The sequence below is a fragment of the Castor canadensis genome, chromosome 4 (assembly GCF_047511655.1).
Source record: "Castor canadensis chromosome 4, mCasCan1.hap1v2, whole genome shotgun sequence".
In the NCBI taxonomy this organism is placed as follows: domain Eukaryota; kingdom Metazoa; phylum Chordata; class Mammalia; order Rodentia; family Castoridae; genus Castor; species Castor canadensis.
This window is the reverse complement of record NC_133389.1, coordinates 41,549,166-41,567,892: the sequence shown is the minus strand read 5'-3', so window position 1 is coordinate 41,567,892 and position 18,727 is coordinate 41,549,166. Positions and strand designations below refer to the sequence as shown.

General features: G+C 32.8%; 1 protein-coding gene across 12 annotated transcripts in view; it reads right to left on the bottom strand.

The window, feature by feature from the left end:
• The window catches only part of Ccdc178 (coiled-coil domain containing 178), a 200,870-nt gene that overhangs the window by 102,835 nt on the left and 79,308 nt on the right, over nt 1-18,727 (bottom strand). For all 12 annotated transcript variants that reach the window (XM_074070056.1, XM_074070058.1, XM_074070057.1 and 9 more), the window contains 3 exons: nt 10,345-10,367; nt 4,388-4,461; nt 1,885-2,085 (listed from right to left, as the gene is read on the bottom strand). In XM_074070056.1, coding sequence (XP_073926157.1) covers nt 1,885-2,085; nt 4,388-4,461; nt 10,345-10,367 — 298 coding nt within the window. The remainder of the gene's footprint in view (nt 1-1,884; nt 2,086-4,387; nt 4,462-10,344; nt 10,368-18,727) is intronic.

Here is an 18,727-nt window from a genome sequence, read left to right as displayed (position 1 = left end):
AAATAGAACTCCATATGGACACCCAACTATAGTATCTAAGCAGATTATATATAAGATAATCAGAAAAAATTAAATTAAATAAAATCAGCCCTCCACATTAACTGTTTACTATTACTAACAAAGAAGAAGGACAATGAGGAAAACTGCAGATGAATATGAGTTTGCTCAAGACTCTCTTGGGATCTAGAATTTTCTAGGGTGCCCATCCTGACCTTACTAGAGCCTCTCTGCTTCCAAAGCACCAACATATATATGTCACATATCTATGCCATTGCTAGTGTATATATAATAAATTCTGTTAAAGAAAGAATTACAAAGAGACTAACATTTAAGAAAATAAAATACTAGTCACTTTCTTGCAAATCACTAGAATGTGTAAACCCAGTTGAGAGACAAAAGTTTTAGAAGACTTTCAACATTGTGACAAAGGTGTATGCATGGGTTCACTATGACATGCAATTTGAGTTGATGACTATTGTCACAGAGTAATAATACCAACCCCCCTTTTCTCTCCAGGATTTCTTTTTCTTTTTTTTTTTTTTTTGCCCAGAGTACCCCACCCTCTGCCTTTCCCCAGGAGGAAGTGTGGTCTTTACAACTGGATGGAATGTTTCCTCTGGACCTTCTTTATTTTATTTTATTTTATCTAAATTTATTATTATTATTATTATTATTATTATTTTATTCACATGTGCATACATTATTTGGGTCATTTCTCCCTCCTGCCCCACTCCCCCACCCTCTCCCCTCCTTCCCCCCGTCAGTTCCAGCAGGTCCTGTTCTGCCTTTATCACTAGTTTTGTTGAAGAAAAGAGACAAGCCTAATAAGGAGGACAAAGTGTTTTTGCTAGTTGAGTTGAGGATAGCTATACAGAAATATTCCTAGCATTGCTTTCGTGTACATGTGTTATGACCCATGTTGATTCATCTCTAATTGATCTTTACCCTGGTTACTGATCCCCTTCTCATGATAACCTCTGTTGCTTTAAGGTTTCTGTATTAGCTCCTCTGGAATGGGGACGTCAAATGCTTTCATGTCTTGGGTTTTCTACCTATTTCTATATCACCCATATGTACTCTCCCCTTGTCATGTGATCCAAGTCCAACCACATTCCTGCATTTGCTTCTTGATTTAAATGATAGAATACATGGGTATCATGTTTTAAAAATTTATAAATTATGTGAATCCTGAGCTAAAGCTTTTACCTTATGGGGGTATAAAACACTCCACCCTCAGGCAGAATCTGACAGTCAGGCATGTTTCCATAGGCATAGTGTTTGGAGAACAAAAAACCACGTACCTTTAGAGGATGTAGTATTTCACCCTAGGTCCCTCACTCTGTCATCTAAATGACAGCATTTTCTTCTTAAACATTTATTGACTGTGTGACTCTTGAAACCATTTTAGAGTTACATCCCTGCTAGTTCTTTTCAAAGTAAAATTATCTCTAAATTCTCAAAATCAGATGTATATAATTCCCAATGTTATCCATTATCACTTAAAACTCTCAATTGTCCTACACTTAAAATTGAGTAGCTAAATGAGAGCAACTGGCGGGCACTTTAAATTTATAAGTTTCTAATAACTCAAGTACTGTTGTCATGATAAGAAATACCTGCCGAATGTTTGCATGTCCCTGGGTTATCACAAATGCATGGAATTTCCAACAGATCTCAATGACAGCCGGTCCAAGTTTACTCAACAGAGTCCCAAATTATATCTGTGGTCTCAGCATTAAAATTAATACCATCTTTCAAAAGTGTCCTGGTTTGTAAGTGGAAGACATTCGCTCAAAACAGGTGATTTTCTATACAGAGCTGCAATTGATTATCTGTGTCTCTCTAATGGAGTTAAATGGCCATGCAGAAAACCCTTGTTATTACCTCTCTGTACAGCTAACGGTAGTTCTTGCAGTTTCCAGATTGACCAAGAGTCAATTTTCATGCTAATCCTTTTCCTTCTTGACTTTTGTTGTTTTAAAGCTAGTTCTGCTTCTGCCCGGTCAGTTTCGAGGCTTTTAATGAGGTGAATGGCTTCTGATAGCAATGTTTCCATTTCTTGCTTTAACTCTGGACACTTTTCATCTTTAAACAGGAACAAGTATTCATAATTGTTAGTGAATGGGATGGGAACATGGGCAGCATATGTATTATTATTCTTTAAAATATTTATATATTTAAATAAGATAATGTTGGAAAATTACACTTTTAAAGACAGTTTAAAATACAATCATAACACTGATTATCACACATAGAGACTGAGGTTTTAATGTATAATTTATGAAAATCTCAATCAAAATCTTCATAAATAATATCACTTTATTGGAAACTATATTATATAGCTTTATTTTTAAATTATGTCTATGTTTCATACTACTTTATATGAAAATAAATCATAAAATGATTCCATGAGATAAATACTGAAAAATTTCAGGTAGTTCCTGGAAAAATGATACTTGATATTCTTCAGTTTAATCAGATAATAACTTTTCTACTTAGCCTTGCCAGGAATTCATGAGGAATTTTCAAATTCTATTTATTTAGTTCTAATTAGCTCTGTTAGTGAGAGATACTTGTGATTCTTGGTTCACAGCTATGGAATGATATCTCATACTATTAATAAGAATATGAGGATTTGGTATTCATCCATGTACTTATGAAAGAAGTGTGTTCAAAGCATATTGTTTTCCAGGTATTATGTATCCTCTGGAGCTAAGGTAAAGAAAACAGTCCCATTCTTATGAGATTTATGCCTATAAACCACTACTTTTGCCAGAATGTGATATGACAAGAATACATAAACATAAAGTGTTAAGAAAGACAAGACCATCAAAAAGCTAAGGCTGGAGGAAAAATAGTAAAACTACTGTAAGAAAAAAGACAATGAATAAATTTCATTTTTGTTTTGCTTTTGGACAATAAAGATAATGATTTTCTGCTAGATGATAGTATTACATAATGGTTACATAATGATTAGAAGTGCAAACTCGGCTATCACATAGTCTCTACTTCTAACCTAGTAGGCTTGTCAAAGAAATTCTGCATGTCTCCTGAAAAGAATTCTTGAGAAAGAAGTTTCTCTGTTTTAATGCTTAATAATGATTTTCTATGATCTTTTCCTTTATTTAATCTCTTTGAATCTAACATCCTGGACACTTCAGACATCTAATTGACTTTTTATGAAAACATATTTATTGAATACTGTATTCACCAGCCAATTTGTGATTCACTTTGTGATCTATTTCTGTAAGAAGATTTCAGTCTGAAGCACACAAAGAAATTAATCCCACATACACTTAAAACACTTTGGATTGGATTTATATCTGTTCTTTGCCAAAGTTGTTTGCAATGTTTATGCAGATTACCTTTTATTATGCTCCTATAATAGCATTCTCAAATAAATACTATAAGTATATGTAATGAGGTGCCTCTTATTCATTGTATTAAACATCTCTCCATTTTTTTCCCTCAAGATATCATATTGATTCATAATGGCTAAGTGAACAACTACCTGCAATTTTTTAACATAAATATTTAATTACAATAAATCTCCTTCCTTGCACTGCTGTTTTAGCCCCAAATGTACATATTTATAATAAATTTAATTATAAATAATTTAACTGTGATTATGATCATTCTATATTTTAGTCCTTTCTCTCAGCATTTATCACGTGAAAACTTGGTAAGTAAATACTGAGGTTGTCATCACATTCTCCTTCGCTAAAAGTTTCTAGTAAATTTTTGTGGCAGGTGAAGAGGAAGTACTTAATACAAACTCAAAAATATATCCAACTGTGTTCAAGTAATGTTAACACAAATTTTTATACCAGTATTTTAAATGTACATTTTATACATTGTAATGAATATTAACCAGAACTTAAATATGCATTAGTGCTGAAAATGTTTAGTATCTTAGCCATGAACCACATACAACTATATACATATGATTAAATTAAAAAAAAATAAGTTCTTTACTCTCCCAAGCCACATTTCACTATGTAGCTGCTATATGTGGTTAATAGCTACTTTGTCAGACACACGGATAAAAACACTTTATCACAGAAAATTCTACTAGACAGCACTGAAATACAGCTAGTTTCTTGAGAGATGAGAAGCTATCATTACTATATATCTTGAGAGATGAGTAACTATCATTACTATATATCTAGGACCTAAGCCAGCATCTGGCAAGTGGTGCTCATTAATAAATATTTGTTGGATGGATGCTTTGTTGAATGATATGGAGGGCTCTTTTTTTTTATTTGACATACACAAGAACTGTATAGCTCAAAAACAGGATTATGGTGAATATTAGAAATATATTAAATGAAAAGTCAAAGTGCTGTAAGTATAATTACATTTAGCTAAATATGAGGAAGAAATTTACCTCTCTCTTCTGGGATGACTGGTGTGGCCACAGCCCAATCTTCTTTCAGGTCTTTTGTAGAAGAAGTTCTGGTCCTATAAAATAAGAAAGAAGCAAACACTTTGGGAAGAAGGGATGTATTTCAAGTTAGTAAAATAGAATTTAGGTCATGTCCTGGCATGGAAATTTAAATGGTACTATACATGGTAATCTTACTATCTGGGGGACTAGTACAGGAAAATTTTAATAGTACATTTTAAATGGGATTTACACTATAAAAGATAGAAATTGAAATTTTATTATTGATGGAACCATTTTGTGTTGGTGTATTAGGAAATTGGGCTTTCCTAGAAATGTTGCAATAGGGTAAAAAATCTTAACTGAGAGTAATTTAGATGAGCTATTTCTTTTATCTTCAGTTTGGCAATTTCTGGAAAACTAATATAAATTATAGGTGTAAAAATACCATTTTAGATTTAAAGTTAACAGGATTTTAGAAAATTCCCTAAATTAAAATGTTATTTTCTTTCTAAAGTCCATTTCTAACTAAGGTCTGTGTGCTGAATAATGAAATATTTTCTACTATCAGTGTTTCTCTAGTTCAATTTTAGCAGTCTCAACCAACCTCCATTTAGTTTTGAAAAGTTACTTTTTTCACTAATAAAAATTTTAAGAAGTCAGCATCAACAATAGAGTAGGGAACATCTTTTTAAGATTTTATTAAATTATTATTTTTCTTGATGGGACTGGGATTTGAACTCATGGCTTCTTGCCTACAAAGCAGGAACTTTACCACTTTTGAGCTATACCTCCCATCTATATTATTAGTGTTTTAGTAAAGAATTGCTACAATTAATCTAAAAAAGCTGTATGCCTTCTAAAAATCACCAAAATTATAAAATAATGTACATTCACTTATTCTCTTCTGAAATAGCACTGAAAGTAACAGTCCAGTAATTTTTTTCCATTTTTTATAAAATTATAGTCATAAACCTTTGCATTCTGTTGTGGTTATATATCATTGCTTCCAGGATATTTTATACCATTTACTATTTCTAATGGTTGTGTACTATTCTTCTACAATTTATTATAGAAAGCCTGTATTTTCTGTGATCACAAGACTAACCATTATACTTTGTTTCTTTAATCTTAATTTTCACTTAAAAATGATTTAATTGGAAAATATATCATGTTTTCTCTTGATTGACTGCTCTAAAAAATAGTACAATAACCACAGCAGCATCAATTAATGAATAATGCTTTCCCTGCTGGCTTCTCATGCCAATTATGTGATAGGGTCAAATTATTACACACAAGTAGGTCTATTTTCTATATTTTCTTCTAAAGTTCATTTCTAAATCTATGTTAATTTCACTGCTTTTTATTGAAGTAAGTTAAATTACATAAAATTAACCTTTGTTAAGCAATCTCTTTCCTTCCTTCTCCCACTAGTCCTTAGTAATGACTCATCTGCTTTGTGTCTCTGTGGATGCAGTTATGACAGATATTTCATATAAACAGAATTGTATGACATTTTGTGTATGTCTCCTTTAAGCTACTACAATAATATAGAGGTTTATCCATGTTAGAGTATTACCAGGTCTTAATTTCTTTTTGGGACAGAATAATATTTCATTGTATAGAGAAATTACACTTTGTTATCTATTAATCCACTGATCGGTTTGGGATTGTCTCCACATGTTTGCTATTGTGAATACTGATGCTATGAACATTTACATGTAAGTTTTTGCTTGAATGGCTGTTTTGAATAATTTTTAGATATGCAATCCAGAGTGAAACTTCTGGATCATATGACAAGTCTAGATTTGATTATTTGTGGGACTGACAAACTGTTTTTCACAGTGCCTGGTCATTTTATATCCATGTCAACAATGTATAAGGGTTCCAGTACTAAACAGAAGTGATGAGAGCAGGCAGCCTTATCTTGTTCCTCTTAAGTTGAAACTTTCAGTTTTCACTGTTAAGTATTGGCTGAGACAAAGGTTTTTAATGAGTGCCCTCATTTTTCTGAGTGTTGTCTTGTGCCACATAACATTTTTCAAGTGGGCTTTTCTGCTCATTTTATTAATATAGGATATTAAATTAATTTTTGTATATTGAACCTCCTTTATTTTACGTGGAAAATCCAAATTTACCATGGTGTATATTTCTATCGATAACATGCTGGATTCAATACTAGTGTTTTGTTGAGGATTTTAGCAATGTGTCTTCAAAGAGACATTGGTCTGCAATTTTCTTGTGATGTCTTTATCTGGTTTTGGTGTCAGGTTAATGCTGTTCTCATAGAATGAGGAAGTATTCCCTTCTATTTTTTGAAGTTTTGGAAAAGACTGATATAAATTTCTGTTTCAATGTATATTAGAACTAATCAGCAAAGCCATCTGGTCCTGGGCTTTTCTTCCTTGGAAAGTTTTTGATTATAGAGTCAATCGCTTTTCTTCTTTTATATCAGTTCAGATTTTTGACTTCTTCTTGACTCAGATATGATACCTTGTGTGTTTCCAGGAATAAGTCTATTTTATGTTGATTATTAAATTTTTGGTATACAATTATTCACAGTACTCTCTTATAATACTTATTTCTGTAGGAACTGTAGAATTATCACCAAATTTTTATTAATCTGAGTCCTCTCTTTTTTATCAGTCTAACTAGAGGCTTATGAATTTGGGTGATCTTTTAAAAAAATAGCTTTTGTTTAATTGGTTTTTAATTCTTTATTTCATTTCTCTCTCACCCTTTACTTTCCTTCTTTTTGTGAACTTTGGGTTCAGCGTACTACTTTTCTACTTTCTAGAGCTGTAAATCTAGGTTAATGAGTTTAGGATCTACTTTTTTACAGCTTAAATTTCTCTCAAATGCTACTTTTGCTATATCCCTTAAGTCTGATGCATTCATCTCAAAGTATTTTCTAAGATTACTGGTTTTCTAGATTGGTTTCTGAAAAATGTTTTGTTTAATTTCTACATATAAATGGATTTTCCAGGTTGTTTTCTTTTATTGATCTTTAGTTTCATTCTATCCAATCAGAGAAGAAACCTTGTATGATTTTGATCTTTTTTATATCATTGAGATTTGCTTTTTGGCCTAATTACATGATCTAACATACAGAATGTTCACTGTGCCTATGAGAAGAATATGTTTTTTGCTGCTGCTGGGTGGAATATACCATATAATTTGTTTAGGTCTGGTTGTTTTTTGAGCTTTGAAATCTATTTCTTTATTGTTTTGCTTAATTCTAGCATTCATTTTGGAAAAGGGAGAAATTGAATTTTCAAATTCTTCTTGCAGAATTGACTATTCCTTCAGTTCTATGAAGTTATATATCATTTGTTTTGAGATTATTTGTAGGTGTATATGTATTTGTAATTTTGTATCTTCTTGATAGAGTAGCATTTTTGTCAATATATCAGATAGTCCTTGTCTTCTGTAACAGGTTTTTATTTAAAATTGTTAATGTGTGATAGCAGCCTCAGTGCTTAATAAAACAAGTCTGAATTGTCACAATGAAACACCCTAAAAAATGTCATTTTTCTTTACAAAAAAATAGAGAACAGGAAGGCAAAAGATCTTGTCTGGAGGCAGGTATCAGTGGGAGGGGAGAGGAAATAAGGAAAGGGGATAACAGGATGAATATAGTGGAAATATACTGTACTAATACATGAAAATGGAAAAATGAGACCAATTGAAGTTATTCCAGGAATGGTTGGTGGGGGAATAAAGGAGAATGATAGAGGCCGTGTGAATTCAACTATGATATATTGTAAGAAATTTTGTAAATGTCACAATGTACCCCCCAGTACAACAATAATAAAAATAAAGTATAAAAAAATCAATGCAGTAGTTTCAATAGTACAACTTTATAACACTGCACTCCCCTTTATTTTGTCGTTCTCACAAATCACACATTTATACGCTATGTGCCCATTAGAATCATCATTCTGGGTTTTATCCATCTGTCTTTTAAATCATATGGGGAATAAAAAAGATGAAATACAATTATATTTCATACTTACCTTTGTAATTATTGTCTTCATTTTTTCTTATTTCTCTATATGGCTTTCAATTAATAGCTGATGTTCTTTTATTTTAGCCCAAAGAATACCTTTGTTATTTATCACTTATAGGATAAGTTTATTAGTAATGCAGTACTTTAATAAGTTTTTATTTATGAAGGAATGTCCTAATTTCACTTCTATTCTTGAAGGATTCTTTTACAGGATTGCAGGATTCCTAGATGACAGAATTATTCTTCCTTAAAATACATCATCTCATTGTTTTCTGACTACCATAACTTTCAGTGAGAAACTGACTGCTAATCTGAGAAAAAGTTCTTTTGTATATAATGGTAATTTATTTCTTGTTGCTTTCAAGATTCCCTCTTTTCCCAAACTTTGGATAAGGGGACTTAAATGAGTACAAATATGGGTCTCTTAGACTTTAATCTACTTGGAATTCATTGAGTTTAATGATTGTGTAGATTCATGTCTTTCTTCAAATTTGGGGAGTTTTTCAGCCAGTCTTTCTACAAATATTTTTCTCCTTCCCATTTTCCTTCTTCCTCTTGCTCTTGGAATTGCAGTATGGGTATATTTGTGTGCTTGATGTGTCCATTGGGTAAGTCGGCCCTTTTCATTTTTTTATCTCACTGTTACTTAGATTGGATAGTTTTTATTGACTTATCACTGTCTTTCCATTGACTGCTCAGATCTGCTGCTGAATCCTTCTACTGAAGTTTATAATTTCAGTTATATTAATTTTTACCTCCACTTTTTACCTCTATTTGCTTAAATTTTATAAACTCTATTTATCAATATTCTGTATTTGTCAAGACATCATTTCCCTGGTTTCACTCTATTCATGTTCTTGGTTCATTTTTATCTGTTGAGGATATTTTAAGTAATTGAATTAAAATTTTGTCCAATAAATCTAAATTTTAAGCTACAGTTTATATTAAATTTTTTTCCTGCTATCATAGGGACAAACTTCTTCTTTTTTTCTTACATGCATCATATTTTTTGTAGAAAATTGGAAAGTTTAAATACTTTAATGCAGAATAGAAATCACATTACCCTGCTTCTATTTGATTTGTTATTCCTTTGCTTACTGACAATTCTAAATGATTTTTGAAATATCTGAATTATTTTGTCATGTGTGACCATTGATTTCTATTTCTTTGGCTAAATGATGTGCTAAAACTTTGTCTGAGTTACTTTAAATACTTCAAACCAAAAGAAAGGAAAAAGAAAATCAGTTTGGCTCTGACTTGGAGTACTCCATTAATGCTCATCCAAGATGTCTTTGATTCTGTCTCCGCTAGGTCTTCTCAGGTATTTTTTGAGCATATTTCCAACTCTTATCATATCTGTGTCTTTCTGGATTTCCCAGTATTTTGAAAGCTTAGAAAACCCTATTCTCTCATGTATCTTTTTTTCCCAGTTGCTTTTTGATGTTTCTACTGCTTCTTCCAATTGTCATCCATTGCCCCCATGCTGTTGTGATAAGCATACACCTTTAAATACTTTCTCAAAACTCTGCCAGGAAGCTACCCTAGCTCTGGGATTACTCCAAGTGAAAATAAAATAAAGGCAAACTTTTGTGTTAGTTTTCAAATGGGTCAAAACATTCATACATAATTCTTTGGAAATAAGGTCCTTGAATGAGTTTTTCTTTGGTTATTCTAAATTTTGACTGCCCTCTAGATTTCTACAGAGGCTAATTTTAGCTGATCTTTATGCCAATTTTATAATTATTTTCCTATAAGAATGGAGCCTTGGGGACCCCTATTCTGCCATTTTCAGTAAAGTTTTAATCCTTATGTTTTTAGAGAATATATTTAAATACTTAATGTGAAAAACGTGCTTTTAATTTTCTATTCTTTTGGAAGTAAAATTCATCAAAAGCACATTATCAAAATTTCAGCATTAAAAAAGAGTAAAAGAAGCAGGAAATTTTCTTACCATTCTTCCAAAGAAGTTTCAAACTGTCAAAATAAGATTTCAATAAAAATCAAATTTTAAGTATCTCAAAAAATAATTGGTAAACTTCACTTAAACTTGAACTCACTCATTACACTCTCAATGTTCTACTTCACATACCCAAACAGTATTTTGATTAATTATACTCTCTGCTGTTTCCCAAATATGTACATATCTCTCAAACTGATTCATCTTTTTATTATTGCTTCCACTTTTTTCTCATTTCTTTGTTTCTAAATCTTATTCCTTCATCAAGGGCCAATTCAAATGCTGCCTATACTCAAAAGACTTTTCACTTAAGCAGACATGAGAATCATCCATTGAGTCAAAATGTATTGCCAGAGTGGTAAATCCAATATTAAAAGCAAGTTCACATATATTTAGTTTTCCATTATGTTATGCCTCTTCTGGATTATAAATTCCTTGTTGGGGATCATATTCTACAGATATATCCCAATAACACCAAATAAATTACTAAACACACAAGGAGTATATGGTCAGAATGTTATGGCTTTCATAAATGATTTTTAATTCAAGATGTTAGATTTGTAACAAGTACTCAGAAGCTGCTTTTTAATAAAAGGCACTGACTTTTATTTGGGACCATGAATTTATTAAAAGCAGGAGAAAACCTTGGCATTTCTGTCTCCATTTTTGTATCTGTCTTTGCTCTGAGCCATTCAGCTTCCAGCAGCCTTGGAACCAGGAGAGGACTGATTAATAACATCTTTACAACAGGGGAGGGAGAAAACTGCCCTCAAGGGCAGACCACCTGCCTGGCAACAATAACTTCCTTAACCTGACCAAATTGTTCCCCTCATCCCAATGACAATGACAGCAAGTTCTCCAAAAACTCTTCCTTTTTGGGGTTCTAGGACTGAAATAATGATCATCAATGCCATAGTTTAACTAAGAGTGTTTAATAGTGCATTCCTTTCACCCACTACCTCCAATTCTTTCTCCATTTAAACCTAAAGCTCATGTCTGTATGCCTAACATGAGCGAAAGTACTTACCCATTACATGGTGTGCACTTGCCATGTAATAAACCTCCTTTCTCTGGCCTTTACCATGACTTTCTTTATTTGGCACATAGGAGCAGGTGGCCAAGCTAAGCTGTGGAGCCCTTGTGGTTTGGACCTGGGGCCTAAAACTCTGGGTTCATACTAGATATACACAGTTACCTTCAGTTACCAGAGCGTACTAAAATCTGGTTAAACATCCTCACCCCACCACACACATACACACACACACACAAAGAAAAGCAAAATAGTAAAAAATTCCAATTTAGAATGCAGTAAGATTGAATGAACATTGAAAACAAAGCAAAGAAAAACACAGCTCAGGACAGACAAATGGAAGCTGTTTTAGGATTGGTTAAAGGCTTCTTTACGGAGATCCTAAGGAATACTCAACACATGAGAATAACCAGGTGACAATCAAATAAACAACGAGGGATGTCCTGTGTATAAGATCAATCAATGGATTTTTTTTTTTCAGAATCCAGAATACATGGTTGAAAAGCTGGCCATTGGTTGTCTCCACAGTAATAGCTCTCAAACTACGCTGAAGTTCTGCCTAAGATGAAGAGGATGGCCAAGCATGGATGTCATGGTGCTAGAGAGAAACAAAGCAAAGCCTAGGTAACTGACAGAATCTTACCAGGGGTACAAACAGGGGGATGGGGGGAAGGAGCACACACAAAGGCAATTCATACAGAGGTGAAATATTCTAAAGTGGTACAAACTCAAATGTGAGCTTAAGAGTAGACACCCCTCAACTTTCTTATGTGGACATTTTACCTCCTATTTAATTAGAGCCCCAGTAAAAGCTGTTTGCTGGATGATGTCTTTGATGTAAGCATACTCTGAGAGCTGCTTAAAAAACACACACCCAAAAAGACTTATGCTAGTAACTGGTAATCTGTCTAATTAAAGGACAATAGAAAATGTATGAATATGTGAAGGAAGATGATAAGGCATGAAAAATAAGAAAATTTGCTTAGATATAACAAATACTGGAATGACAAAGTAAAAGTATAAATTCAAGGCATATTATTTTTCTACAACATTAAAATCAGAAAGATAAAATTAGTAAAAATATATAAGTATCTAGATATGAAACATTTTAAAATAAGTTATAAGTTTAGTAAGTTATGATTTCAATACTATAGCAAAGGCTACACATCTGAGTATTCTCCAAGCTACTGAGGAGGCAGAGGAAAGAGGATTCCAAATTTGAGGACAGCTTGGGCAAAGTTAGTGAGAACCTAACACACAAACGGAATACAAACAAAAGGATTAGGGGAGTATCTCAAGTGGTAGAATGTTTTTCTAACATATGTGAAGCCCTGGGCTCAATCTCCAGTACTGCATAAAAGAACAGAATGGGGTAAAGAGCCTACATAGTTATAAAACTTTAGTTTTCTATAAAATTTACATTTTGAGTCAATAGAGATGGACACTTCAATGGATATTGGGATAATCTGAAAAATTATTTGGAAAAGAAAAAGCATCATATTTTCCTTATTCCCTAAACAAAGTTCAGATGGTTTAAATAGCTAAATATGAAGTATAAAAACTTATTAGAAATAATAAATATTTAATAATTTTGTCCTAAGGAAAATATATTTAAACAACACAAAAATTCCTTGACTAAATAAGGTAATAGATTGTATTAAAAATGACTATAAGTTAAATGACTAGTTTAAACAAAAATAAAATCTGCAATTAACAGGTGGGCACCGGTGGCTCATGCCTATAATCCTAGCTACTCAGGAGGCAGAGATCAGGAGGATCACGATTCAAAGCCAGCCTGGGCAAATAGTTCAAGAGACCCTATCTCAAAAATACCCATCACAAAAAAAAAAAGGCTAGTGGAGCAGCTCAAGGTGAAGGTCCTGAGTGCAAGCTCCAGTACCATGAAAAAGAAAAAAAAATTGCAATTAACATTGAAAAAACAGATTACTACCAACATTTCTACAAATATGTAAACCATAGCAAACAAGAAGCAAATTGAAAAAGTATGTGAACAGCAATTAGAAAATTAAAGGCAAGTGTACAGAATGCATAAGGAACTTTATTTAGCTAATTGACCTATGTTCATATGTGTGCATATGTACATGAATGCCAAATTATATACACACATACACAGACATATTAGCTAAATGTGTTACATAACCAATGATTTAACATTATTCAACAATTTACTTGTCTTTCCTATTACATCTTACTCAGTCCTTTCATCTATGGTTTTCAAGTTTGCTATTCTGCTGCAATTTTCTCGTGCTTATATTATCATAGATACATGGGAATCTAAGAAACTCTGAAAGAAATGAAATTCATTTGCATAATAAAAATGTGTGAATGATACTTTATTGGAAATCCAAATCTTTTTGCACATAATATAACAAACTTATTTTAAAATTTATATGGAAGAAATTAACAAAGAAACTTGAGAGCTAAATTGTACCATAGATCAATTAGATTTAACAGACATCTAAAGAATACTCCATCAAAAGGCAGTGGAAAATACATTACTCTCAGCAGCCCATGGCATTTCTTCAAGATTTCTTAATGAATAAAAAGAAAGAAAGAATTTCTCATACCCTGCCAAATCTTAAGTAAATAAAATGATAAATCAATAACAAAAGAAACTATACAAACACATGGAGATTAAGCAGTAAATTTTTGAATGGTCAGTGGGTCATTGAAGAAACTGAGAGAATTAAATTTGAAAACCTTTGGGGTGCAGCAAAGAAAGTTTGAAGTGGGTATGAATGCCTACATTTAAAAAAATCAGAGAGATCTCACATAAATCATAAACTACTTAATGATACACCTCAAGCTCTTAAAAAAAAAAAAGAAGAAGAAGAAGAAGAAGCAAAACCGAAAATTATAAGATGGAAAGAAACAATAATGTCAGGGCTTCAGGCTGGCTAGAGCGCCACCTAGCAAGTGTGAGGCCCTGAGTTGAAACCCAGTACTACCAAAAAAAAAAAAAAAAAAAAAAATCAAGGCAGAAATCAATTAAAAGGAGACTAAAAAGCAATCCAAAAGATTAACAAAACAAAGAATTGGTTCTTTTAAAATATAAACAAATTGACAAACTCTTATCCAAACTAACCAAAAGAGAGAATATCCAAATTAATAAAAAAGATGAAAAGAGGGATATTACAACAGGTAATCCTGAAACAAGAAGGTCAATAAAAAGTTGGAAAACTTTTCCAATTCAAAAATGTAGACTGGATAAATGTATAGAAGAATATAACCTACTAAAATTATACCAAGATGATATAGGTAATCTAAGTAGATATATAGTGAGCAATAAAATCAAAACAATAATAAAGACTCTTCCAACAGAAAAAAGCCCAGGAATGGATGAATTCACTACTGAATTCTACCACACCTTTTAAGAAGGACTAACACCAGTAGTCCTCAATCTATTCATAAAATAGGAAGGGAAGGAATGCTTCCAAATCATTTTATGAAGACAGAATTCTCCTGATACCAGAGTCCAAAAAGGATACAACAAGATAGAAAACTACAGACAAAATTCCTTGATGAACATAGATACAAAAATCCTCAATAAATTGCTTGTAAACCAAAGTTAACAGCATATTAAAAATCATACAATGTGATAAAGTTGGTTAAATTCCAGGTCTGCAAGGATATTTTAACATATACAAATAAATAAATATAATACAGCATATAAATATAATCATGAGCAAAAACCATATGATCATCTGAATAAATGTAGAAAAAGCCTTTGACAAAATCTAGTGTCTCTGCTTGATAAAAACCCCATGTAAACTAAGAATAATCATCTAGATTACAGACTAGACTTTTAAAAACCATGCAGTCTGAATTAGAGTGCACCTCACTCAGCCCTCCCTTTCCCATCCTGTCTGAACCCAAAGGGCTCCATTCTCATTGCAAATCCTTTGTTAGGTTAAATTAGAGTGGACATTTCCTCCATGAATTTAGGGTACCTGAGAATTAGCATAGGTGTATGCATGAAAACTTGAAAGTAGTAGAGGAAAACACTTGAAGATATAGGCAATGCCTTTCTTAATAGGACTATAATTTCTCTGGAAAACTAGCAAGAATCAACAAATAGGATTGGATCAACCTAAAAAGCTTCTGTACAGCAGAGGGAACACTTACCAGAGTAAAGAGACAGCCAACAGAATGAAAGGAAATCTAGAATTAATATCTAGAATATACAAAGAACTCAAAAAACAAAATACCAAAAGAGCAAATAATTTAATCAATAAGTGGCAAATGAACTGAATAGTCAGTTCTCAAAAGAAGTACAAATGCCCAATAAATATAGGAAAAAATGTTCAACGTGTTTCCCCACCAGAGAAAATCTAATCAAAGGCACACTGTGATTTCATCTCACTCAGGCAAAACAGCTACCACCAAGAAAACAAAACACACAAACACAGATGAGGATGTGGAAAAACAGGAACTAATACTATATTCATCCTTAAAAAGACTAGATTTGGTTTATACACATGGGAATCATAGGGCAAGCAAGAGTGAAAGCAACGACTTCAAGGCCTATTCAGCCTTGGCCCAGAAGTTACATGGCATTTCTCTGGACATACTAATATTCAAAATAAGCCAGAAAACAAATTTACATTTAAAAATTGCAGTAGAAGATACAAAGGAGAAGATAGCCATTTTTAATCCATCATTATCTTCCCTTTGGCCCAAAGGATATAACTATTTACAAAATATGTTTCTCCCTAATAGTACCAATGAATTCTGTAATCCTGATGTCAGAGTCATAATTCATAATTCATTCAGGGTCATCAAATGAAACTGCTTTTCTTCATAGAGAACTATGAAGTAAAAAAGACATTTTCTTGTATTCTATTCCCCCAGCACACACAGACACAGAAACTCACTTTCTCTGTACAGTGAAGAAGGGACAGAGTGATTCCAATAGGCACTCCTATACAAAAGAAAACAAAAACTGGAGAAAAGGAGAAAAAGAAGATGTATAGCAATATCTGCTCCATAGAAAATCTGAAATCCAGGTGGATATCTGTAAAGAGATCTTTAATCCAAGAGCAAATAACTTTTCTTAATTAGAACCCAATTCTGCTCCATGGCAATAATTATCAAATACTTTACCTAGCTTTTCCTCCTTTTCATAGAAAAAAATTAAACATACTTCTTGCTAGCTATATTCCTTAGCCTGTATTTCAACCATAAACAGAAGCTCAAGATGTGTTTTTGTTTTGAACCAGCTTGGTCTCTTTTAACTCACGCTGACAGCACTTTTGTTCCAGTGTAACCCTACTAAAAATGTTGATTCTCAGCGAATGTTATTGCAGTTCAATTCATGTTCCAAAATTTGAAGTCAAAAAAATTTTTGAACTAAATCTTTCTACCCTTTGAACATGTCCAGCTACTTTTGTACAGCATGCATAAGACTATTACAAGCCTAGGCCTAGTTCAGAAGAGGGGGATTATTAGGCAACACCTTAGAGCTTCCTGATAGCTTAATAAAGAAATTTATAGCAACAACCTTGACTTATTCTTTATACTGTGGATGTTTTGTATTCTGAAAATCTTGCCAGCTAGAGAGATATGGGATAAGAAAAAAAAATTTAAGAAGGTGCTCTAGAGATCCCCAATATTTAGGAATATAAAAGATGGGATCCTACAGCAGCCTAAGTTAACCAAACTAGAGAAGGATGTGGATCACAAAAGATTAAAGAAGAATGAAATTATGTTGTTTGCAGGTAAATGGATGGAACTGGAGAACTTCATGTTAAGTGAAGTAAGCCAGGCTCACAAAGTCAAAGATCATATGTTTTCTCTAATATTAGACCTATAAGTTAAATGTATATGTGGATATATCATATGCTCACATATATGCAAAATATATATATGTATGTATATAAACCGACACATGTATATCATGAGAGAGAACAAAATTGTATTAGTGAGTCTGTCTGAGAGGATTACAGGAGGTGAGAGAGGTAAAGAAAATGTTAGAGAATGAAAAATATTTAAATAATCCATCCACATATGAATATAATGCACTGTTGAAGATTGGGGGAGCAAGGTGAAAGAGAATGAACAAGTAACGGGGAGGAGGATGTGGTTAATATGATTAAAGCATGACATATAGACACAGACCTGAAGTACCAAGGTGAAACCCCCTCGGATTATCGATATACATTTAAAAAAATGAAGGGCAAGAGGGAGAAATAGGTCTTTTCTAGGAGTGGGTACCAGTGGGAGGTGGGTGGGCAAAAGGAAATGTGGAACAAGGGTGAATTTGGTGGTTGTATTTTGTATCTATATATGAAAATTGAAGAATAAAACCTGTTGAAATTGTTCTAAGAAGGGGGAAGGAAGAAGGAGAATGATGGAGGGAGTAAATATAACTAAAATATATTGTAAGCATATATGTAAATGTCACAATGTATATCTCTGTACTCTGTACAAGTATTACATGCAAGTAAATTTTTTTTTTAAAAAGAATATGGCTGGAGTAATAGCACTAAAAATGGTGGCATAGGTGCTCAAAGAATCAGTTATTTCATTGAAATAATCATAAATTTGGCAAACACTAAAAAAATTTGCTTGTTTTAGGAGCCTGAACCTAATAAAAAATTTACAGCAACCAGGGAGAGTTTAATAAAGAAAAAGATGGAATGATTCCCTACCATGATAGTGGTGGTCAATGGAATATGGGCATACTTGTGCCTGGGGTTAATACATACCATTTTAAAAATAAACTGTGGTTAAGCATTTTGGTTTATTTTAAAGCTTTCTGGGGGATCACACAGTAGGCTTTTGTTTTATCTCCCACCGTAGGGCTGGAGTGGCTTTCTGGGTGGCACTGGAGACTATAAAATGATGTAAAGGCATTCATTGCTGATGGTTCCTAGGAAAGTGGACAGAGGATGGGACAAGCAACACACAGACACAAAATCTTGGAAAGGAAGAGACTGAGGAGAAATAATGGCTCAGAAGGCCACTTCACATATTAAGAAACCAATGGGCAACCCTGTGCATAAGTCAAGACATGTGCTCAGTAAAATGAGGAAGAACATTAGGGTTCACCTCTTATATATGTGAGCTCCACAGAGCAAGGAGTGAATCTGAGGCAGTGTTGTAGATGCTGAAAATTGTCCAGCTAAGAGCAAAGCTGCTGTAAAAACTGCTGTTTTATTTTGGTTCCTAACATTTAAGGAAATTTTTTTCAGGTCACTGGCAGAACACTCAGAAAATATAACAGAAACTTCATTGGTAATACTTGATAAGGAATACAGTTTTTGTTGAAACCATTTAGAAAAATCACTAAGCCAGTTGATGGCTGCATACTGCTGCAATAAACCA